Source organism: Mytilus edulis, chromosome 3 (genome assembly GCF_963676685.1).
Source record: "Mytilus edulis chromosome 3, xbMytEdul2.2, whole genome shotgun sequence".
NCBI lineage: Eukaryota > Metazoa > Mollusca > Bivalvia > Mytilida > Mytilidae > Mytilus > Mytilus edulis.
The window spans coordinates 67,728,718-67,754,789 of NC_092346.1; the positions used below are offsets into that span (position 1 = coordinate 67,728,718).

The 26,072-nt window shown below is 30.7% G+C and overlaps 1 protein-coding gene across 1 annotated transcript; it reads right to left on the reverse strand.

Annotated features, from left to right (window-relative positions):
- Positions 1-2,339: 2,339 nt before the first annotated feature.
- LOC139517225 (G protein-coupled receptor 137Ba-like) lies at positions 2,340-26,001 on the reverse strand. Its single transcript, XM_071308003.1, has 9 exons — positions 25,453-26,001; positions 18,095-18,138; positions 16,486-16,720; positions 15,702-15,851; positions 14,068-14,199; positions 6,559-6,674; positions 5,603-6,073; positions 4,243-4,995; positions 2,340-3,675 (listed from the first exon to the last, which is right to left on the reverse strand). Exons 1-7 carry the CDS (start codon positions 25,903-25,905, stop codon positions 5,896-5,898), a joined length of 1,308 nt encoding a protein of 435 aa, XP_071164104.1. The 5' UTR covers positions 25,906-26,001; the 3' UTR covers positions 2,340-3,675; positions 4,243-4,995; positions 5,603-5,895.
- Positions 26,002-26,072: the final 71 nt, after the last annotated feature.

The window sequence follows — 26,072 nt, forward strand, 5'->3', positions numbered from 1 at the left end:
AATGAGATATGACTGTATATACAAACACACCTGAAGTATCACAAGTGATGATATAACAGAGCCAACTATAAGAAGCAAGCTGATCTCCTGCGTTTGGAAACACTTGGGTAGACTTAGGTAGTTAATAGATTTTAGTCATTTGATGAAGTTGAAGATACATTTTGGTGATAATTTTTGCTTGTACCTCATCTTTCTTCTTTAGTTTTAACCAAAAACTTTAACATGTGGCCAATTCAATTGTAGTAACTCCCATAAGGAGTCTACTGACACATTTGGTCATTCTGATATTATTGTAAATTATTTTTGTTGATAATTTTTACTGTTTACAGTTTCTCTGTATATATACATCTTCACCAAAAGCCCCCCAAAAATTGATATATATGACGTTGTCTTTAAAGGGTAAACAATCCTATAAAGGGTCAATTGACAATTTCAACTTTGATATGCCTTTCTTAGATCTTACCTTGCTGTGTAAAGTTAATGATTCAAGATAAAAGGCAAAAGCAAAAATATGGTAAAAATTGTCATTTGAGGGCAATAACTAAATCAATCAAAGGTCGATTTCAGCCATTTAACTTAGTTGTAGATCTTTTCTCACTGGCCATTATTTGTACAATTTAAAGTTCTCTCTATATATCTAGTTAATAAAAGTCTGATCTGATAATTTTGGTCAAAATGTACAGAAGATAGATCTTGACAAAAAAATATTTCACTGTGTCAGATATATCTATAACTTTAACAGTTTTCCAGTTATTTGATCATTGATAGTTGCATTTTACTCCAATGTTTAATTTAAAAGGTGTACAGGATCATTGTGCATATTTTTTAGTAAATGCTCCAAGCTTGATTGCAATGTACATTGTTTCTGACACAAATGTGACTATACAGTGTAACTCGCCTAATCCGACACACTAGGGGACCATACAAAAATGTCGGATTAAGCATAGTGTTTGAATAGTCAAGTTTTTTCAGCAAGGGTAGGCTTTTTTTGGGACAAGGAAAATGTGTCAGTTGAAGCAGGACGTTGGAATACTCTGGTGTCATATTAGGCAGGTTACACTATATGTCTTGGTTTCGGGGGAAGTGTAGTTACATGTGCATATGGATGCTGAGAGTAACCCAAAGTTTAAATTGAAAAAACCTATGATAGGTCTCACACTTCATGTCAAAAGTTTACCAACCAATTAAACAAGTTACTGTATTGCAATATCTAATTTTAAAAGAACTACAACATCTTTAAACAAGAGTGCACACACTGAAATGTCTCGCCTTCTTTACTAATCATTGATATTATGTTGATAGTCCTAAGTATAAAGCGTTATTACAACTGTCACATAAACTTAACATTAAACAAGATAGTTAAACAAAGACCAATGAACCACGAAAATGAGGTCAAGGTCAGATGAACCATGCCAGGTAGACATGTACAGCTAACAATGCTTCCATACAACAAATATAGTTGACCTATTACTTATAGTTTAAGAAAAATAGACCAAAACACAAAAACTTAACACTGTCCAATGAACCGTGCAATTGAGGTCATGGTCAAATAAAACCTGCGGGACTGACATATAGATCATAATATATTTCCATACACCAAATATAGTTGACCTTTGGCTTATAATATTAGATAAAAAGATCAAAACTTAAAAATTTAACTTTGACCACTGAACAATGAAAATGAGGTCAAGGTCAGATGACATCTGCCCGCTAGACATGTACACCTTACAATCATTCCATACAACAAATATAGTAGACCTATTGCATAAATTATGAGAAAAACAGACCAAAACACAAAAACTTAACTATAACCACTGAACCATGAAAATGAGGTCAAGGTCAGATGACACCTGCCAGTTGGACATGTACACCTTCCAGTCCTTCCATACACCAAATATACTAGCCCTATTGCTTATAGTATCTGAGATATGGACTTGACCACCAAAACTTAACCTTGTTCACTGATCCATGAAATGAGGTCGAGGTCAAGTGAAAACTGTCTGACGGGCATGAGGACCTTGCAAGGTACACACATACCAAAAATAGTTATCCTATTACTTACAATAAGAGAGAATTCAACGTTACAAAAATTCTGAACTTTTTTTTCAAGTGGTCACTGAACCATGAAAATGAGGTCAAGGACATTGGACATGTGACTGACGGAGACTTCGTAACATGAGGCATCTATATACAAAATATGAAGCATCCAGGTCTTCCACCTTCTAAAATATATAGCTTTTAAGAAGTGAGCTAACACCGCCGCCGCCGCCGTAGCCGCCGCCGCCGCCGGATCACTATCCCTATGTCGAGCTTTCTGCAACAAAAGTTGCAGGCTCGACAATAAAACTATTTAATATAATTCTTTCACCTATTTAATAAAACTTTTCTCACATGTATTGTTCATAATTACAACTCAAAATAAATATACTCGACTAGATATTTAAACAAATCATTCATATATCACATATTCAATTTCAATATTGTTCCATTAATTTGATCATGATCATTTTATAATTAGTAAAAGTGGTGATAAATATATGTATACAAGTTTTGTAATAAGATCAGGTTAACACAAATTTCTATGACCAGCTCTAAAGGTAAACTTATATAAGAAAATGTTTGCCATTTTCAGTCAAGCATAGTTGAAAATATAAGACTACTGAACATTGCAGTTTTAAGCAAAAGTACATTAAAATTATTTTGTATATAAGAAGTTTTCAACCTGCATTATTTTTTAAAGAACAAAAATTATGCATATGACAAACTCATCAAAATACATATTAGTTCATTTACTCTTATATTATTTTTTCTAAATATCTTTTCAGTTACTAATTTTCTTCAAAATTTACAATAAGAAAGCAGATATGTGCAGCATAATGGAAGTACTAAGTGTCATATTCCCCACAAAAATAACAAAATTTACAAACCAATCTAGATTTATGTAGGAATATTAACATGAGAAGCAAATGAAAGATGAAAGTTACTGTGACATTGTTTATCCCCCCTTTTCTGTCAACTTTGAAACAAAGAAAAAAGAAAATAATGTTGGTCCAGGAATTCAGATAACCAGTAGCCAATGGAAGAGGAAGGGGTATTATAAAATGTTTATTTCATAAAAATCATACTTTAAGATAAAAAAAAAAAAAATTCTCACAGCAAGCATTACATTTTCACAACCAATCAATTTTCACTGGTATATAATAATAGACTCCTTTACTTCAAAAATTTCCTCAAAGCTACAAATAAATAAACAAATAAATATAAAATAATCTCCCTTAATCTATTTAAAACCATTTTACCATTTAATTACATTTTTTCTTTGCACAACAATTATAGTACCTGATAATGTATATTCACTTTTTGTATATCATTTATTCTTAATAAACATAGAGAAAATATCCAATAGTTTTTCTACAAAATTATTAAAATCACTGGTAAAAGATGAGGAAAAAAATGATAAAACATTTGTTTACATGCGATAATATAATATTTGTATGAATTGAAAATGGAATGTTACAATGCTACTTGATATATATATATATAAAAACTTTTGATTCCAAAACCATAATAACACATTGCTACAAAGCTAAGTAAAGTCATTTTGATTAAATAGATCATCTATTTCATGATGAATTCTCAATGTTTAATCATCACCATTCAAATTGTTTAAGGGGGCTCGCGGGTCTAAATGAAATTTTTTATTTAATATAGGATTTCTCTATATTTTTCTATAAATGAACTTTATCTTATACTTAATAGAAAAATGAAATAAAAAAATGGGGTCACCGTTCATTTACGCTCACAATCTGCCTTCGAAAGGAGCATACATTTTTGTTAATGTCCTTTTTTTCTGTTGAACTAATAGGAGAAATAGCGGCAATATCGAAATAAAAAAAGAACTAAATTACAGAAATCGCTAAAATTTTACAATTATTTAGTCTATGTACAGCTTATTAGAAAACAACAATAAAAAATATAGGTCACCGATGAGTTAAAAAAGATATTTCAATTTTTATGCCAAAAAATGGCATTTTTGCACCAAAGGGAGATAATTTGAAGCTTTTTCAATGACATCTACATTTTAAAAGTCCGCTGGGGCCAACACGAATTGATTTTTTGGAATGATTTTTGTACCATATGATAAAGTTACAGCTACCTAAGGTAATCAATAAAATTTGTAATGAAAAATTTATGTTTAATTTTTTTCTGAAAATCTTATACCCGCGAGCCTCCTTAAGGTACTTCATTACAGTTTCTAAATGATTATTTTATAGATGCATTTTAAAGGAAAACTTTAAATACTACCAGAAAATCATCAATATTCCATTTTTTATTTATTGCTTCACCACAGTGTGTGCATAAAAGATTTCTTGTTAGTATGGGGAAACTTTCTTACCTAGTGTGGACTCATTTATTCTTGTTGTTACCAAATTTTGGGAATTGAGAAAAATTTAGCACTTTTATGGATATGTTATTTCCAGTGTTTATTAAAGTCTTCATTCAAGCCTACAGAAAGTTTAACTCAGTTGAAAATTTAATTTCACTGTTCACCATTATCCCTGAAAATTGGCATCTCACAAATAATAATGAACTTACAGTCATGACAGTATTGGATATATAGATTTATTGTGCATCTAATTAACATGCAAACTTTTCTTCGATGCAGCACTTATTAGTATGCAATCAAGTGTATATGGTGTATAAATAAAATTTTTTCAGGAAAATATTAATTTTTTTTTAAAATGGAAAAAAGAGTTTTTATACTACATCATGAATAAACAATTATCTCAGAAAAAAATAGAATTGCAAAAAAAAATGTATTTCAAATTTCAACTGTATTTTAAGTAAAAAGCCATTGCCTGTTAAGGTATCTAGATGACATAAATGTATACAAACATGCCATATACTATGACAGTTCTAGATTCCTTGATCTTTAAAATTAGTGTATAACGTGTTTCCAAATCACCCTTAACATTTTTTTTCTTAATTTTATAGCTTAAGGTAGATGGGGTGTCTAAATTATAATCCATAGAATTTTTTAATAATTTGCCAAAATGAAGTTTATATTATGCTTTTTTAAAAAAAGTAATAAAAAGAATGGGTCACCAGGCTTTTTTTCATGCTACACGGTGTTCAAAATTGTCAGATTTTGTATAGATTATGCATGGAAACCCCCAATTTTCTGCAATAAAGCGTAAACTACAACATAGAATTTTGAGATAACATATGAGAAGATAGCTTTAATAGTATGCATTCAGTTAAGAAATCGAAAAGATGGGGTCACCGGACCTGTTTTCTTGTTACATAATAAAATAGAGAAATTCCTAACACATTCTATTGTAAAAATACCTTAATCTGAATTATCTGCCCTTGCATTTGAGTTGCCTCCCCTTATGTGGCAAAGTTGGGAAAAAATTGTTCAAACAAAAAAATTCTGTTTTTTGTAAAATACAATCATAAATATGATAAAACATGGCATTTTCTATGTAGAAGTGGAATTTCTTACACATGAGTTATCTACTTCTCTAAAAATTTGCACATTCTATCAAAGATCTAGACCTTGTTTTCTGGTATTTCCAAATCCAAGATGGAGGAAGACAACCTTAAGAGAGGAAGTGGCATTTCACTGGACAATTGAACAAATAGACTTGCTTTGCAAATCAAGGACTTCATCACCACTAATACGGACATCTCATATTTAAAATCATATTTGTTCAGTGTTATATATACCATAGATAAACTTCATAATGTAAAAAAAAGTACCAATCGTATATTTTGGATTTTGACCATATATTGTTATGTATTTCAAATTTTGATTATTCCATACTATTTGGAAGCACTGTCAGAAGTTGTGATTTTGGCAATTCATATCCCATTAAAACCAATTGTTATGTTCTAATTATAGTTTTGGTAACTTCCATAATGCGTATTTGGTGTATTTCCACTGCTAGCATTAATCCCTCCATACATCCTTGGAGTTCCATATGGGGTACCTTTAGGTGTTACTCTTGGTGTCTGTCTGGGTGTGTGTCTAGTTTCACTGTTTATTGACTGTGCATAACTGTATTCATAGCTGGAATTAAAATTCACAAATTTAAATATACTGCTGCATGTGTTATACTTCTATTTGAAACATCAGCATATCACTATTTTCATGTAATAGCAATTTGTTTTTATTGTACAATATTTTGATGAAAAATAAATTTTTCATTGGATTAATGAAAATATTACATGCTGCACTGGATTTTATAAGTTTCTAAAGCCGATCTGTGATAGTTTCTAGTAAATTTATTCACATCCTTTATATTGTACAGATCACTTTCAACTGTATGATGACCATTTAGATTTCTTTTGTTTATTTGTGTCATTTTTAATATGTTTTAAATTTTTTTTATCAGTCACATATTTGTACTGAAGAAAATGACTCAGGCTTCTCCCTTTTTATCACAGTTTTGTTCTTTTCAAATCTTTATTCTCATCATTTGTATAGTAGAATAGCCTATACAGATTTTGATTAATATGGTGACAATTTTTAGTGTCTTTTAAATATCTTATTACCTTCCTCTGAGAAGATCATTTCTTGATAAGTCATCCTCACTGTCATATCGCCTTGGGTTGTCAAAGAAGTAAGCCCTACTACCTTGGCTATGTGTGGAAGCATCGCTTATAGATTGCTGAAAAATAATAAGATCAAATATATTTATCTATAAATTATCCTATTCCAATATCAGATTAGCTCAAAGACGACACAACTGCTTCACAAATTTAACAGAAAATTTTAACTACTTTTATTTGAAAATATCTTTTGATGCATGTATATATTCTTAGTATATATAAATATCTGTCAAACTAACTCAATGCTCTGCCAGTCTACAATAATCATAAAAAAAAAATGCTAACAATAAGAATGGATAGTTTTATAATGTACTGTCAGTTATCTTTCAAACATTTTTTTTTCAAGATGACGTACTATTAAAATGAAATGACTATGAACTCTGTTGTAGTACTAGACCAATAAACTGAACTGAATTCATTACATGTTTAACATTGAAGATATTGGATGGACAGCCATTATAAAACAAACAATGTATTGTATGTCCATGGTAAAAAAACTGACACTGTCAGAAGAAACATATGAGGAATATCACATATTTTAAACAAAATATTGTAAAAATAAATGTTTTTAAAAGGTTACATTTATAAAATATTCAAAATTTTAAAAGTAGATATTTCATCTACTGGTACTTATAAAATCACTTTGTGTCACGATTCTGAGTCAAGTGTGGTATATTAATTATAAATGGCATAATAAACTTGGCAAATTAAGGAAAGTGTTTTTTTCTACTTATTTGTTAATTGAGTATCTTCTGACATCACTGATTTAAATGATATCTTAAGTACAAGAATAGAAACATTACACGTCAAACGATATTATAAAGTCACACTTATAAATTATTAGGTATACATTAAAATGCCTAACTGATAACCTGACTCCAATCTTAATTGACTAAGATTGTCAATTAAGATTTGAGTTGAACACATCTGCCCTATCCATGGTTTGAAACCACAACCTCAGTCTTGACAGGCTAAATAGATGAAGTAAAGACTTAGACCCCTCAGCCACCAAGACATCCAAAAAATATTTGTACCACTGGTAACATTATAAAAACAAGCATTCTGTGAGTATTGCATGGCAACACATAGTCCCCACCTTCATTGTAATGGAATGAAATTCTAACTCACAAGATCTATAACTTGTCATGGTGTAAACTTCATAAAATATCAAGTCAAAATCTTCAAGCATGACGAAAAAGCTAATCATTTAAATGAATTTTCTATGTCCAAAGACCATAACTCTGCACAAAATCATCAGACCAGAAAAAAATTCCAACTTGATCTGTAACTTGTCATGATAAAACAACAAAACAAATATCAAATCAATATTATTAAGCATGAAGAAAAAAAGATTGGAAAACTGATTTGCAGGACTGACAGATAGACCGACAGACAGACAGACAGAGTGTGACTTTGTCGGTAGGGGACTTATAAGAAGATGTGCCAATGAAACTATCAGAGTAATGGAAAAAAAACACCAAAAACTGTTTACATAGAGATATGTATTGCATGCTTGCAGAATATCGAGAGAAAAAAAAGGACAATTTGATGGAGAGCAACATTGCATATGAATTTCATTAATCTATCACTAGTAGATGCTATAAAATTGACTTATTACCCCGGTAAGAAGAAAATTAACATTGAAAATTGCTAATGATACAAAGTCACTGGACCATGATCTAGGGGTGGGGCCTTGAAGCTGAAATAGTTGTCAAACTAATATTTACTGATAGAAATGCAACTTTATAAATATCATTGGTCTATTATATCATAAGTAGTTCTAATCAAAATAACTTAAGAGGAAAACTTAATGTTGAAAATTGCTTATTAATTGAAAGTAGATGGACCATGACCTAGGGGTAGGGTCTCATAACAGTTGTCAAACTGATATGTTCTGATAGTATTGCAACTTTATAAATATCATTGATCTATAATAAGCAGTTCCTAATAAACTAATAAGAACAAGAATGTGTCCCAAGTACACGGATGCCCCATAGATCATTTTCTATGTTTAGTGGACAGTGAAAATGGGATAAAATCTCTAATTTGGCATTAAAATTAGAAAGATCATATCATAGGAAACATGTGTACTAAGTTTCAAGTTGATTGGACTTTAACTTCATCAAAAACTACCACGACCAAAAACTTTAACCTGAAGCATGACAGACAATAGGACGGATGAACAAACAGAGGGAAGCATCAAAAACTACCTTGACCAAAATCTTTAACCTGAAGTGGGACAGACAAATGGACGAACAGACACACAGACCAGAAAACATAATGTCCATAAATGGGGCATAAAAATTAACAATTATTGATGCATCCCATGCCACCCGAAAAGTAACAGCTATTTCTCACTTTCTCTAACTTTCTTCATAAGGGACAAAAAATAGTAGACAGTTTTCCCAAAGAGCAAAAACAACATAACTGTAAAGCATACACAACTAGATAATAAACATTTAAATATATCTACACAGCACAAGCAACATGTATTGAACAGTCTGTAGATGTTATCTGTTTTATTTTATGTAACATGAGACATGTTAAATGAATATCAAATGTAATGTTAAATTAGAAAATCTAAAATACATATCGGCCACATATAGATACTTCCCATTAATTATTTATAACTATTGCTGTGAATTATGAAGGTAAAAAATATTTTTTTTATGGTTTTTCAATACTAAGTTCAATAACTTTTACTGGTAACCATCACAATTAGTAAACATTCCGAAGGATAAATTCCACATTAAACTTAAATGAATCATTTTTTATTTAAATCTCAACTGATGCTTTAATTCCCTTCGTCTTTTCATGTCCACTAAACTAAAAAAAATATCTGTATCTCTTTTCACTGGAAAAAAACAGATGTTTATTTGTATCAATAGTACAGCTCTTATAAATTCTCAAAATAAAATTCTCTTTAATATAAAAATAAGGAGATGAGATATGATTGCCAATGAGACTCCCAGCTATTCACCAAAGTTCAAATGAAGTGAAAGTAAGCAATTATAGGCAACCATATGGGCCTTCAATAATGAAAAATATTGCTGAAAACTTATACAGTAACTGTATAATTCACTATTAAAAAAAACATCATGAAAAAAATGAAACAGTTCAATACAAAACAATTGAACAAATATGACAGGCATGAACCAACTACAAACACTAACTTTTGGCTCTGATATAGTTCAGGGCAATTATTTTAAAAGGATTTATTATTCTGGTATTAATTCATTGGAATAATCCAGTTTTGTTTAAAAAGATAATAAATCAAAGTGACTGATGGAAATCACTCATGGAAAGATTAGAAGAGTAGTTTGAATTATTTCATATTAAGGTATGGTGGGGGAAAATGAACATTTATAAAGCACTATTGCTGAAATTGCATTTACAGCAGGTCTTTAGAAGGAAACTTGCTTTTCCAGTATGAGGATAAAATGAGCTCAAATTAAATAATATAGGTCTCTTAATTTGCACAATTTTATTTAAACTGCAGTTTATATCTTATCGAAATTATGTTGCCGGTTCTGAACATGTTTCAAAAAAACAAAAAAATGCAAAAATTCTTCTAGTAAATGTTACCAACTATCCTTGTAAGACATAAATCTGGACCAACAGCTTAAAACTTTAAAGTGTCAACAAAAAAAATTGAAAAATGTTGTTTTGGGGCATTTTGTAAGTTGAAACAGAGGTTATATGGCATTGAAGATTAAGTTTTAGAGTGCCTTTTTATCAATTTTTAAAGTATTTTTCAACACAGGGCATTGAAAATGTACCTTTTCAACGTAAACCAATTAAAAAACTTATCTTATTGAAATGTGGATTCTTTCTTGATTACAAAAATATATAGTCACTTCTTATAAAAATTTAAATGACTAAAATAGACATAATGATTAATGGAAAATAAACTAATAAACAATGGTTTGTTTTAATTAAAAGTTTTAAAATTTTTAAACTGTTTCAAGCCAATTCCTGATAAAAAAAAGTGTACTAATTTAATTGTTGATTAACTACAGATAATTATTGGCCTTACTTGAATACCTTTTATTTATTCGCGTCATATTTATATTCATATTTCATTTTTGTTTTAGATCTTGTTTATCCATTAATCATTTATCTTTCAGATATAATTTACAGAATCACTTTATGTAATGTAGATCAAAAGCAATTGGCAATAAATAAATCTATCATCCTTATAAATATCAAACATCTAATATACACATTTGTGTATTCAATTATGAGGTCAAATACTTGTGTATTAAGAATTATATGTATAGAGTGGTCTGTATAATTATGAAAGACTGAGGTTGATAGGTAATGTGGTCAATTTGATTGGCAGTTTAGGAGGTGGGGCATTGTAATTAAAGGTCCATCTTGTCTCTGATTGTTTAGTGATAATGACAGTTGTCAATCGTACTAGTTGAATCAATACCCAGTTAACTAATTATATATAATCAAAATGTTTGTCAAAAAGCCTGCACATCAACACACCTTAATGACATACATTCTTGAATGAACTGCTCCAATAATATACCCAGTTTTTTTCAGTTAATATGTGTATTATGTGCACATGCATGAGAACCATAGGGAACTATATTTCAGTGTGAATACATTTAGTAACAGTAGCTAACCTGTCCTGTTGTTAGGGAGGCCTGAAGTGCCTAAGTAAAGATTTAGAACAAGTTCTAATCTTTCCAAAAACCTGTCAAACTTAGAGCAATTCTCATATGAAAAAGTAACAAATAGATAAAGAGGTAGAAATATATTAAAAAAAGAAGATGTGGTATGATTGCCAATAAGACAACTCTCCACACAACACCAAATAACACAGAAATTAACAACAATTGGTCACCATAAAGCCTTCAACAATAAGCAAAGCCCATGCCGCATAGTCAGCTAAAAAATCCCCCAAAATGACAATGTAAAACAATTCAAACGAGAAAACTAACAGTCTATTTTATGAACAAAAACTGAACAAAAAACAAATATGTTACACATAAACATACAACATGTGGCTGGGTTAAATATGTAAGCAGGATCCCAAGCCTCCCCCTAACATGGGACAAGTGTGTAACAGTACAACATAAGAACAAACTATAACCAGATGCTCCGCAGGGCGTAGCTTTATACGACCGCAGAGGTTGAACCCTGAACGGTTAGGGCAAGTATGGACACAACATTCAAGCTGGATTCAGCTCTAAATTTGGATTGTGATTAAATAGTTGACACAGCATAGGTTTCTGACACAGAATGAATGTGTTCTAATGAACTTAAAATTTTTGTTTTCTCTTAGAGCAATTCACTATGCTGTTGAATATTAATCCTCTCAAAAAAATGTTTGAAGACATTTTCTTTTTTATTTATGAAATTTCAAATGAGAAAAATTGAACCCAATTTTTTTAATCACATCCCCCTTTCCCTTATTCCAAAACTAATCTCAATTAAAATTTCTAATGGAGTTTGCAACAATAACTACTCATTTAAATACATCATAAAATATTAAGATGTAAAAAAACTGCTTGTTATCACTGAATGGTAAAGATTATTTTAATTTATCAGTTGGTAGTAAAAAGTGAATATACATTGTATATTGTATATAACAAAGATTTAAGTTGATTCTGGACAAAGAAAGATAACTCCAATTAAAAAAAAATCTTGCTATTGCACAATATTTTGCAATTAGATATTTCTTGCTTACTATTCTGGACAAAGAAAGATAACTCTAATTAACGAAAAAATAGCTATTTCACAATATTGTGCAATTAGATATTTCTTGCCATTGCGCAATACTGTGCAATTGAAAAGACTTGCTATTGCACAATACTTAATATAATAATTTTAGATCCTGATTTGGACCAACTTGAAAACTGGGCCCATAATAAAAAATCTAAGTACATTTTTGGATTCAGCATATCAAAGAACCCCAAGATTTCAATTTTTGTTAAAATCAGACTAAGTTTAATTTTGGACCCTTTGGACTTTAGTGTAGACCAATTTGAAAACAGGACCAAAAATGAAGAATCTACATACACAGTTAGATTTGGTATATCAAAGAACCCCATTTATTCAATTTTTGATGAAATCAAGTTTAATTTTGGACCCCGATTTGGACCAACTTGAAAACTGGGCTAATAATCAAGAATCTAAGTACATTTTTAGATTCAGCATATCAAAGAACCTAACTGATTCATTTTTTGTCAAAATCAAACTAAGTTTAATTTTAGACCCTTTGGACCTTAATGTAGACCAATTTGAAAACGGGACCAAAAGTTAAGAATCTACATACACAGTCATGACAGTTAGATTCGGCATATCAAAGAACCCCAATTATTCAATTTTGATGAAATCAAACAAAGTTTAATTTTGGACCCTTTGGGCCCCTTATTCTGTTGGGACCAAAACTCCCAAAATCAATACCAACCTTCCTTTTATGGTCATAAACCTTGTGTTTAAATTTCATAGATTTCTATTTACTTATACTAACGTTATGGTGCGAAAACCAAGAAAAATGCTTATTTGGGTCCCTTTTTGGCCCCTAATTCCTAAACTGTTGGGACCTAAACTCCCAAAATCAATACCAACCTTCCTTTTGTAGTCATTAACATTGTGTTTAAATTTCATTGATTTCTATTTACTTAAACTAAAGTTATTGTGCGAAAACCAAGAATAATGCTTATTTGGGCCCTTTTTTGGCCCCTAATTCCTAAACTGTTGAAACCAAAACTCCCAAAATCAATCCCAACCGTTCTTTTGTGGTCATAAACCTTGTGTCAAAATTTCATAGATTTCTATTAACTTAAACTAAAGTTATAGTGAGAAAACCAAGAAAATGCTTATTTGGGCCCTTTTTGGCCCCTAATTCCTAAAATGTTGGGACCAAAACTCCCAAAATCAATACCAACCTTCCTTTTGTGGTCATAAACCTTGCGTTAAAATTTCATAGATTTCCATTCACTTTTACTAAAGTTAGAGTGCGAAAACTAAAAGTATTCGGACGACGACGACGATGCAGACGACGACGACGCCAACGTGATAGCAATATACGACGAAAATTTTTTCAAATTTTGCGGTCGTATGAAAATCAGTTGAAAAAGGCTTAACTCATCAGATGGATACAAATACTACACAGAGTGGACATGGCCGAATACTTGTATATCCCAACAACAAAAAGACACTAAGTACAGATCTGAGAGTACTCACAGTTACTGACAACTAGTTCAAAGCAACTAACAACTAATAAAATGTAGATGTGGTATGAGTGCCAGTGAGACAACCCTTTAACCATATACACATTTGTGAGATTACCGTAGAGACAACTTTAATAATAAATATACGTAAATTGATCCTAATTATCATCTAGAACTGTTCATTGCAGATAAACTCTGTTATTTACTTTTGCCAAACATTTGAATGAGAAATATGAAATGTTCTATTAAATAATAAACTTACAATAGTAGATGTCGGAGGTTTTCTCACTCTAAAGAATATCACAATAATAAATGTTGGCAGAAATTCCCACACAAATAAAACTATTCCAAAAGAAACATAGGCATATCCTTTATCTAATTCATGAATATCTGCCTGGAAATAGAAATTAAAATTAACATTCAGTACATCTATCATTGAATATGTAAGTGTGATGTTATTACAAAACAAATGTAAGATCATTGTTTTCTTGTCTTTCATGAAATGATAACACGTTGGGTATGTGATCTTATAAATTAAGGTGAAGATAATTATTCAAACACTGATTCTGTTGTGTATGATAATATCAGATTGAGATATTTATTTCTATTTAAATTCAAATGAGAATAAGTTTAATAGATTATTTTTTGTGTGTAGTTGGTGTTAATGACAGATCTTTGATAGTTTGTTAAATTCATTTACATCTTCCATAATCTCTTGACTATTTAGAGCTAAAAATATGGTTTACACTTCTGTTCTATTATTGAAGACTATATATATGTCTTATGGTTGTCTTGTGTCATTCAGTTGCTGTTTCAATGATCCATACCACAATTCATGTTTATTCATAACACCTTTAGACATTGTTTACCAAAGGGTGTGCTTAATTTAAACAAATAATGAAGGATGGCACAATATGAAAATTAAGGTGGTACGTAACCATACAGGGAGAAAACTCTGCTGAACGTTGTAATCACATTCTATTGTCAGTGGCAAATCCAGAAATTTTTATAAAGGGGGGCCAACTGACTGACCTAAGGGGGGCGCTCTCGTCATGCTTCAGTGATTCCCTATATCAGCAACCAAAATTTTCCCACAAAAGGGTGGCCTGGACCCCCCCAGGGCCCCTCCCTGGATCCGCCTATGATTGTTATGGAAATATGATGCAAAATTAGTGTTTGTCAAACTGCTATAAATAAATTGATTTTTTTTCTAATAAAGTGTATGATTCAAGTTTTTTGAAAATTTAGATTTTTGTCATTAGGTCAAAGTAATAATTTCTCAAAATTTTATGTAAATCAAACGAGTGTAATTTATTTTAGTCAAGATGTTTAGTACCAACTAAAATAACAATGGTAATGTATTGGATAGATGAATATAGAGCTGCGCTATAAGCGCATGGTACACCTGTTGCCCTTTCAGCTTGTCTTTATGCTTTAAATGATTTTTTTTTTGTACATTAATTGGCCTTTTCCAACATTTTTTTTTAAGAAGAAAAATTCCACAACTGTACAACATCAAACCAGAAATATATAAAAGACAAAAGGATACTTAGTTCAATAGATATAAACAAGTCACCATAGTTTCATCATAAACTGCTGAAATACAAAAAAAAAGCCTCACTTTTTTTTAAGAATAACACCAAAATTATAAAATCTGAAATTTATACAAATCAAAAGGGATCTTACATCAATAGATGTAAACAATTCCCCAAAGTTTCATAAAAGTTGGTGAAAGTGCTTTTGAGTTATTGTCCGAAGTGTGGACAACAGATGAACAGACGGATGGACGGATAACGGTATACCATAATACATGCCGTCTTAGACAGGCATATAAAAATTATATATTTTCTTTGGAATTAACTTAACAGTGGCTTCAATAAATTATAAAAGAATTACCTGATCTGAAACATTAACCCATCCATATCCAAAAGACGGTAGTTTATCTTGAACATGTGGACAAATTACAAGAAAGTTGTATACAACACGTGATGTGAACAATAAAATCGTAATTATGCTAGTTGCAAGAGCTTGGCATAAACTTGTTCCCTACAAAAAAAAATCATTATTATAAATAAATCAGTGAAAATACTGTTAGACATACAATGTAACACATATCTATACTTCTAAAATAACGAGGTCCAATTTGTTAGTCAGGATGAAGTAAAAACAGTGAAAAAAACCCAACAAACTTTATTTATTACTAATATTGTGCAATAGTGTTGATTAAAAATTACACCATTCCAAGCCCTTTTGCTTTCCAAATAATTAATATTAGCAATAATAAACAAGTTAATGAAACAGAAAACTAAGTTACTTTAATATAGAGCAACAAATGTAAAAATATTTATGTATGCAGTACCATTTACGGGTTGTAAAACTGGGAATTTTATAGACCAAGGAAGGGTGGCCTAAATTTGTATACATCTTTGCAATAAATTCCCTTACTCTAGTACTAATGAACATTTGAAAAATCATAAAATCAATTGGGAACTTGTTTTCGGAATAAACCAAACATTATTCAAACATTTAATAAAGATCTTTGTACGTACACTTGATACATGATTTATCTGATGAACACAGATTTGAATAAACATCAAATCATTAATAGTTTTTGCATGGGATGGTATTCCTAATGTAACCTTTCAAAAATTCCAATTATAAAATGAAACTGTTTATTTACCTTGGCTTCTAAAACAACACTGGATGCAGACATTTTGCTCATCTTGTAAATACAGAAAGACAACAATATAGCAGCTATCAGAAATAAGGTGTCATTTATAGATACTCGAATAATCAGGTACTCAATTGGCACGGAATGTTTCGTTTGGGCTTGGTTTTTCACAACTATTGCAGAAGTAATGTTGGTAGCTAGAAATATAACAACAGAAAGGCACACTCCAATCTGTAATGGTTTTCTGTAATAATAAAATCAAAAATTAAAGTCTATAAAATGCATGGAATGTTCTTAAATTGTTAAAAAAAAAATGTTAAAAAGTTAAAATTTTCCAATTATAAACTATATACTATTCTTAAATATATAAACAAAGTTGTATTCAGAAAATGTAATTATTTACAGTACAATTTTAAATAAATGAAGCATTTCAACTTCTTCTGACTCATAATTAGCATACAATCCTTATAATTAACGTATAAAGCCTCATTTCTTCAAAGAGTGGTTCAGTGTTGTTTAAATTTAAGGTTCACATTTAAAGAAAAAAGAAGAGCTTATTTTATTAATCAGAATTCTGCAAATCATTATGACTAAAAAGTAGTGTTGTCAAATCGTTCACTTTTGCCTAACCGGTTACTCGGATAATCGTTCAACCGATTAACCGGTTAACCGGTAGTTTAAGTTGGTGATTGAAAAACTTATCTATAGTACCCTACACATAGATATAAGAAGATGTGGTATGAGTGTCAATGTGAAAACCTTCCATCCAAGTCATACATTTACGTTTTCATAATACGATGAATTGAAGTTTGTCCTTTGGTATTATAAGGCTTGTCTGTGAAGATTCCTGGCGAAGTTTGACTTTTAATAATCAAATACACCATATCAATCACGGCATTTGTACTTAGTTCAGATTGAAAAATACAAAAAACCCTTCTTGATCTCGCAGAATTTAATATGTCTGAAACTGATGATTCTTTCATTTTCTCTTGTTGTATTCGAAATTAATGTGGAGTTGTTTCAATTTGAAATGATTAAGCCTGTTACTTTTACTATCAAGTATACATTGATCACATTCACATTGTTTTGCATTGCACAATTTTTGAGTAAGCATTTCGTTTAAAGTATGACAAAGCCTTGCACGACGGAGATTGCACATTTAGATGTAGGTCTACACAATATAAGAACAAAAATGAATAAATGAAGTAAATCATAAAATTTAATCGTATTACTGATTTAAAGAAATTGTTTAAAAAAACATGTATACTAATTATGTTTCCTTAAGATCTTGCCCCGAGCGGAGAGACAAGTTCTAATTAATATTATATTTTTGGATTAACAATAGCAATCAATATACTGGAGAATTGATCTATCAAATTAATTAACACGACGACAATTTTCAAAGTAAACATAGCTATTTAATGATTTCAATACAAATTTATATCAAATGTATCAAAATTGAAAAAAAAGTCCGGTTAACCGGTTAGCGTTTTTGGTATTCGGTATTCGGTCGTTCAAACGGTTAACCGGTTAACCGGTTAACCGTTGACAACACTACTAAAAAGTATGACATCTGAATGATTATAATGTCACCACTTCAGTAAAGAATATTTCTTACTTGTATCTGCTTGGTTCATATCTTGCTCTTGCTTTAAAAACAACCTGAAAATATATTCTCCTATCAATAAGTTGTTGCAAAAAATGTAGACAATATATAAAGGTTATAATATACAAAACTAAATACTCCATATGAAAGATTTTGGTAAATTTGATAAAAATAAGTCTACTGGTTCAATTTAGCAGATTTGTTTACAACAAAGAATGATGGAGAGTGCACAGGCATTTTAAACCCTTGCAGCACATGTATATTTATATATTTATACATGTAATTTAACTTTGGATGGAACGCATCTTCTGATTGGCTGACATTATTTTGTTATCAGCCCATAGACATACTTTAGTCATGTGACTGTGACATCATCAACGTTTTTTCATGGTTTTCTACGGTTTAAAATGGAATTTAGAATTAAATTATAAGAAATGACTGTAATATTTTTTCTGTCTATTCGAAATAACATAAAAAATGTGGTCCACACTGTTAAATAACCCGCAACGCGCATTATTCAGTGTGCACCAAATTTTTTATGTTATTTCTTCATAGACAGAAAAAATATTACAGTCATTCCTTAAATAATATATAAATTACATTCAAATCTAAACTTTAAATACTTAGCACTAGAATATTAGTTGGTGTTGTTTATAAGCATGATAAGGCAATTATCACAATCTAGGGAATAACTGAATTTCATACAAAAGTAATATCTTTTCATATAATTTAATTGTTAACATGAACCTATGAATGTAAAATGCTAGTACAATTTATTATTAATGTATATCTAATTGGTTTATTTCTCATAATAAACAAGTATTTGGTTTTTTTTTAGAATTTTAGATGTGTACCTTTCATCATGTTCATAGGTGAAAAATAGTAACTTTTGATTATATATTATCATTAGATAAAACAATGTTTCGTGGTTTGCTCATGTTTTGACTGTGGTTTATTTTGTGTAAATACTGGAGAATGCTTGCATGGCTTTGTATGTTGTCCAATCTTGTGTGTTCATATCATACAATGTTTACACTATACAGGGAAGATAACTCTTATCTAACTTAACAGACAACGAAATAACCTAGTAAGGTAAACCTCTACATTTATAATAATCTGTTATCTGTAGGAAAATAATATTTACCATTGATAAATTGCAAGTCACACTTGAATGATATGTCTATAAATTATTATGAACATATAGATTTGAAAGTATCATGATAAGTGTGACAATTAGTCATTTATCAAGCAATATGTTCTTTGTAACATATGACTATTTATATTTTGGCTTAAATACAGCCATAGATAAAAAAGTAACGAACACAATCTCTAAACATGTAGCCCTAAGCTCTTATGTTGTACTGTTATACCACTGTCTTAGGTTAGGGGGAGGGTTCGGATCCCGGTAACATGTTTAACTGCACCATATTATGTATGTAAGGGCCGGTCCCAAGTCAGGAGCCTGTAATTCAGTGGTTGTCTTTTGTTTAAGTGTTACATATTTGTTTTTCATTCATTTTTTGTACATAAATATGGTCGTTAGTTTTCTTGTTTTAATTGTTTTACATTGTCATTTCGGGGCCTTTTATAGCTGACAAACGGTGACCTATAGTTGTTAATATATGTGTCATTTTGCTCTCTTGTGGAGAGTCATGTCTCATTGGCAATCAAAACACATCTTCTTTTATAATAATTTTTTTAAGGTCAAATCAGTCAACTAAATTGGTCTTCTGAATGTTCCAATGTTATTAGTTTCACATTTTCAGCTGGCATTTTCTTTTCAATTTCAGTAACTGAACATGCTGAGGTCACATAATAGGTAACATTCTTTTTGATTTAAATGAGTTTAAAGTATTGTCTTGTAAGACAATTATGTGTCAGTCAAGATTTGCCTTCTTTTGAAAATTTAGAAGCAAAATGCTAATGCAGAAATATCATTCAATATTCCTTTCTTATCAATGTAGAAACAGAAGATAACAAACATCCTTTATATCTTTAAAGATTTACATATAAAAAACTCTATATCCAAAGACAAGCACCTATGCATTTGATCTAATAAGAAAAATAGATTGAAAAAAAAGTTTATTTGAAATGAATTCTAAGACAAAAAAAATAATAAAGAAAATAGTGTAAGCTGCTAAAGGCCCTAAGTGGTAGAAACCAATTTTTTCCCAGTTTTAGCTTCAATTTGGATGGTTTTTTTTCATCTTATTTTGGGTCAGAATGGGTTATTAAAGCCTCTAGGGATACACGGGTTAGCTCAAAAACACTTTAGAGTTTATTTCTATTTTTGTTGTTAATTAACCCTTAGCATGCTTTGACTGTCATATGACGGGCGTACCCAAACCACCGTTATTTAGCTCCAATGGCTTTCCATACTTTTATAAATCACATGTATGATACTTACTTCGAAATCTATGCATGTTCCCTCAATCTGAGGCTATCTAGTGTCATGTTTCTCATGTATAAATTGCATTTAGAGCTCATATACAAATTTTGAAAATTGAAATCTGATAAAACTTAGTTTTCTGTAGGGTTGGGCTTCCCTTTGGTGATTTACACAGGAAGTTCAGAAGCCTAAAACTTGCAAAAATAAAGCAAACCTGCAGACTTATAACTACTGATCGTAATTAAGTCTTTCCACTTTTCTGTGGAAAGACTTATTGTATTTCTTCTGATTATTATTTTTTTTTTCCGCCAAATTTTGTTCTTGCGATAAATGTTTGTTTCGCAATATGTCGCTTAGATATTTCTCATATGGTATCGTATAGTTTATGCGCTTTTAAATTTTACCCTGCTAAGCCGAACCATTTTCTTTGTAAGAGTTATCTCCCTATTCACTGTTTATCATCTGTGTGCATCTCCTTCGCAACAAAAAAAGATATCGACAAAATTCTTTTTACAAATTGTTCGTTACATCCTCAGTAATTTTTGGCGCATTTGGATCGAAGCGATTCGATGAAATTTTATAGGAGTTATCTACCTTTACAAAATAAATTTGTCGGTGTGTTTATATAACTCATTAACAGTTAACCGTATAACCCTGGAATGTTTTTATTTGTGTCCCCTAGGTCCAACTTAGAAAATAAGGTCAAGGTCAAGGGTCAAGGTCAAGTTCTCAATTGTGATTTTTGCTTGTTTTTGCATTTTCTCCGACACTTTGAGAGATACATATAAAAGAACAAGTGCAAAATGTCAGCTTTATTGTAATGAAGATATGCTACATTTAGTCTTATACAATTAAATGGCATCTTATAGGAGTTGATGCCCCTGAAATGTCTTGATATGAAGTTATTTGATTATAACTTCAATTAAGTTCATTATAAAGACATTTGACCTTATACAAAAGGTTAAGTGACAAATGCCCTTGAAAAATGGCTACCGGAAGTGACCTTTAGAAAACCGGAAGTAGCTTTTTTTGCAATTTTTTCACATAAAAGTACTCAGAATCCATATTATTTGTCATATAGATACATGAACAGATTACTGAAGACTAAAAATGACTTCCAACAAACTGGAAGTGGCCAATTATCTCCCATTCTACATACAAAAGTATATAGAAACTATATATTTTTGGAATCAGTGTGAAAGAAGCTATCATATGAGACCGGATGTGACATCCATTTCACCGGAAGTAGTATATTATCTCCCTTATATCACTTAAAAAGATAATTAAACCATCATTTATCGCATCAGTATAAAGAAACTACCTTCTTATCAAAATTACTTTGGTGTGGAAAGACTTTCAATTGTTCTCTGAACAATTGGTTTTTAATTATTATTGAAACTAGAACACATCCATAATTTCGCGGGTTCGTTACTGAATCAAAGAGGGACGAAAGATACCAAAGGGACAGTCAAACTCATAAATCTAAAACAAAACTATATAATAATGTGTAAGCCTTATTTTAGCCTGGATTATTAGTATTGGTATTGTCATCTGATAGTCAGGCTGATTATAAGATTCACAGTTTTCTCTGCTTTCAAAATCTCTCTGTTTGAACCCGTCGACCTAGAACTTTAATATCAATTATTGGTAATATTAATTATTTGGAAAACAAAAGGGCCTGGAATGGAGTAATTTTAAATCAACAGCATTGTCCTATATTAGTTATAAATAAATTTGAATTCTTTGATGAGCTGTTTTACGTCATGCCGGCTAAAAAATTGGAAACTTATTTTAAGTCTAGATTTTTAGTATTCACATTGTCATCTTAGAAAGTCATACTGATTAAAATACTACAATAGGAAACAATGTGACAACGATTGAATTTAGTAGTATCAACCCTGTGATTATGCCCTGTGTACATGTATATAGCATATCCTAACTACACTGTTTGGTGGTGTGTCTGTCAGATGCCGAATGTATAGATAAGGTTATAGGTAACAGGTGAATATACTTTTAACCCTAGTATTTGGTTTGAGACGTTTGCCAAAAAATCTCCAATTTACTTATAATGGCATAAGCATTGAGTTAGTAAAGCAGTTTAACTATTTGGGCATTGTTTTTACTAAAACAGGAAACTTTAATATGACTAAAAAATATTTATCCGATAAGGCCTTAAAAGCCATGTACGAAGTCCTGAAAATAGGAAGGATGTATCAGCTTTCTGTTAAATGTCAGCTTGACCTTTTTGACAAAATGATCAAGCCCATTCTATTGTATGGGTGCGAAATATGGGGCTTTGGTAATAATGATATCCTGGAAAAGATTCATTTAAAATTTTGTAAAATTCTTTTAAACTTGAAATCCTCAACGCCAAATTATATGGTTTACGGGGAACTAGGTCGTCATCCGACCGAAATAGATATTAAAGTTCGAAACAGTACTATTCTGGGCAAATTTGATATCCTGTAAACAAGCAAAGTTTTCCTTCATATTATATCAACTTTCTCGTCATATGAACGAGCACCATAATGTCCAGATAAAATGGATCCTGTTTATACAAAAAATATTTCAAGATTGTGGTTTCTCATACATATGGGAGTCACAAAATTTTGTTAATAAAGAATGGTTAAAAAACTGTTATAAAGCAGAGATTGCTAGATCAATATATTCAGAACTGGAATTCCCTCATTCAAAATTCACCAAAAGGTATTAACTACAAAATTTTTAAGAAAAACTTGGAATTCGAAGAATATTTTAATATTTTGGACTTCAAAGACGCTATTGTTTTTTGTCGATTTAGAACGACTAATACTAAGCTGCCAATTGAAACAGGAAGTTGGCAAAATGTGATCAGAGAAAACCGCTTTTGCAGTCTATGTAACAATCGACAAATAGGTGACGAATATCATTTTATATTTGAATGCAATTTTTTCCATCAAAAACGCAAAGAGTTTTTAACTGAATATTTTACAAAACGGCAAAATACAGTTAAATTCTCTGAACTTATGTCAAGTACAAGAAAACCAGTTCTGAAGAAGCTTTGTTCTTTTATAAAAAATATAAATACTAGTGTTTGTACTCCTGGCTTGTAACTTTTGTAACCTCTCTCGCTTGTTTTGTACATATTGTAAATATTTATTGTTGTATCTGTTATCTCTGTACCGATGTAATGCATTGGCTTTATGAGAATAAAGATATATAATGGTATTGGTATCAGATTCAACTCATGTTATTATTTTCCACATAATTAATTAATATTAATTATGTGGAAAACAAAAGGGTCTGGAGTGGTGTGATTTTTAATCAACACCATTATCCTATATTAGCTATATATATATAAAGTTGAATTCTTTGATTTGTCATTTTTACCCCATGACGGCTAACAAATTGGACCTCCTTATTTTACTATTATCTGATTATAGATACGTATAGGAAACAACTACTTCTGATTTCAGGTCCAGTTGAAGTCAAAAATCAGATAAAATAATGAAATGCCATATTTTTGGTCCAAATGACTTTCTTTAGACTGCTGAATCAAGATCAGATTCACTCCCACCTAACAACTGTTGGGGTCAATTTGTAAACTGGGGTCCACTCTACCTACAATGTATACCAGCATCCCTGGATCTTCGGGGTCAAGAAAAAGCCTAAAAATCATCAAAATTGATGCTATTTGCACCTGATGACCAACTTTGAGTAAATTTGCACATCATATAAGTACATTTGCACATCATATAAGTATATTTGCCCTTGGTGGTAAAAACCAAATTTTTTCCAGTTTTAGCTTCAATATAACAAGTATATATGCCACCAGTGGTTTCCCATAAAATGACCTTATCACAAACTAATACATTGTTGACACAGAAGCTGTAGACATTGGAAACAATGGGCCTAGGTCTTACTTTATTACTTCATCATGTTCATCAAGGCAAGACCAAAACTTGTGAACAAAATCTTATTTCTTAATATAACCTTCATAGGACATGAAATGAACCCTGCTTTGTAATTGCATGTAGACTGTAATTCAGTGGTCGTTGTTTGTTGCTGTGTTACATATTTTATTTTTCTGTCATTATTTTGTACATAAATAAGGCTGTTGATTTTTTCGTTTGAATTGTTATACATTTGTCATTCAATGACCTATTATAGCTAACTACAAATGTATGTGGTATGGAAATTGTTCATTGTTGAAGACCGTATGGTTACCTATAGTTGTTAATTTTTGTATTATTTGATCTCTTGTTAAGAGTTGACTCATTGGCATTCATACCAGATCTTCATTTTTATATTTACATGGTTAACTTGATTTACAGCCTACAAGCATGACAAGATGATCACAATGTAAACATTTAAACCGGTTAAAGGGAAAATAATGTCATCTAACTAGAGAACATCATATTCTAGTCTGATAATATCTTGCCAACAAGTTTTGGTCTTGCACTTTATAATTGCATGGAAATATCAATTAATTTTGCAGCCTTTTGTTGGATGCATACTGAAGGTGAACATGCTAATATGAGACCACAGATATGTATTAAAAGAAACATGAATTGTTTGAACTGAAACTTACAGAATTTTTAATGAAATTGTGAAAAAGGTCCTAAAAAGTGTGTGTTCATCTGTTTATTAGTTTTTCAACCTGTGCACCTACATAATATATAAATAATTTACATGTTCTTCCAATTTATGTTTTTTTTCCAGAAAAAAAATTGACATCATAATACCTTGGATGTTGTAATTATTTGATTTTAAACATATTTTATTCATTAAGATATGAAAAGGATTTAGCAACCAGGGACTGGGACAGGCTATAAATAATGCTCTCTCCACAAATGTTGTAATTATGACATTCATGTTTAAACATTACACTACATTCTGATATCATGGCTATACACCAAACTAAATCACGAAAATCAATGAAACATTATCAATGCTGATTTAAAAAAAAAAAAGAATCATGACAATTTTTAATTTATCTCACCTGTGCAAAAAACAAAACTAGAAGACATAATGTCACATACTGCAGACAAACAGGAAAGCTGTACAGCAACCATGACAGTCCAATAGGTAAATCATTGGCGAGCAAACAGTCTTTAAAATAAAAAGAAAATAAAGTGGTCCTCAATCCAGTCCATAGCAAACAAAGAAACAAAAACACTGTCTGATGACTCAGTCGTTTATGTCTGTAGTACCATATCATCCATAACTGAAGGTATATTATGAGGAATAATATCCCATAGAGAGAAAGGTAACATATTGTGAGCCAGAGCTCTGCCCCTGGGGGAAGTGCAGGGGCAAGAGTTGGAAAGTTGTGAAATCCAAAATTTGTTGTGGTTGTTTGTCTGTTAGATTCTTGAAAGAGAAGAAGATCATGTTCTAAACGTCTGTGCAAAGCATCTGGGAACACCAAGATTTCATTGCCATGTGTTGTCATTACTTGTTTTCATGAAAATGACAACAACTGTTCATTTTGAAAACAAAGTCCATTTATAGTTTCCTCCTGACCTTCACCTTTGATAAAATCAGAGGTTATTCCGAAGTCTACTTTCATTTCACGAAATAAACCGCTTTTAAACCATTGAACAACAATTTTAGATTAAA

Excerpts from the sequence above, each read along its gene's own strand:
- LOC139517225 (XM_071308003.1), bottom strand. The coding sequence starts at position 25,905 with ATGACAACACATGGCAATGAAATCTTGGTGTTCCCAGATGCTTTGCAC. Across the intron at positions 16,721-18,094 it reads TATGAACCAAGCAGATACAA|AAAACCATTACAGATTGGAG; the intron begins GTAAGAAATATT and ends TTATTATTACAG. Across the intron at positions 14,200-15,701 it reads GGGTTAATGTTTCAGATCAG|GCAGATATTCATGAATTAGA; the intron begins GTAATTCTTTTA and ends TTCTATTTCCAG.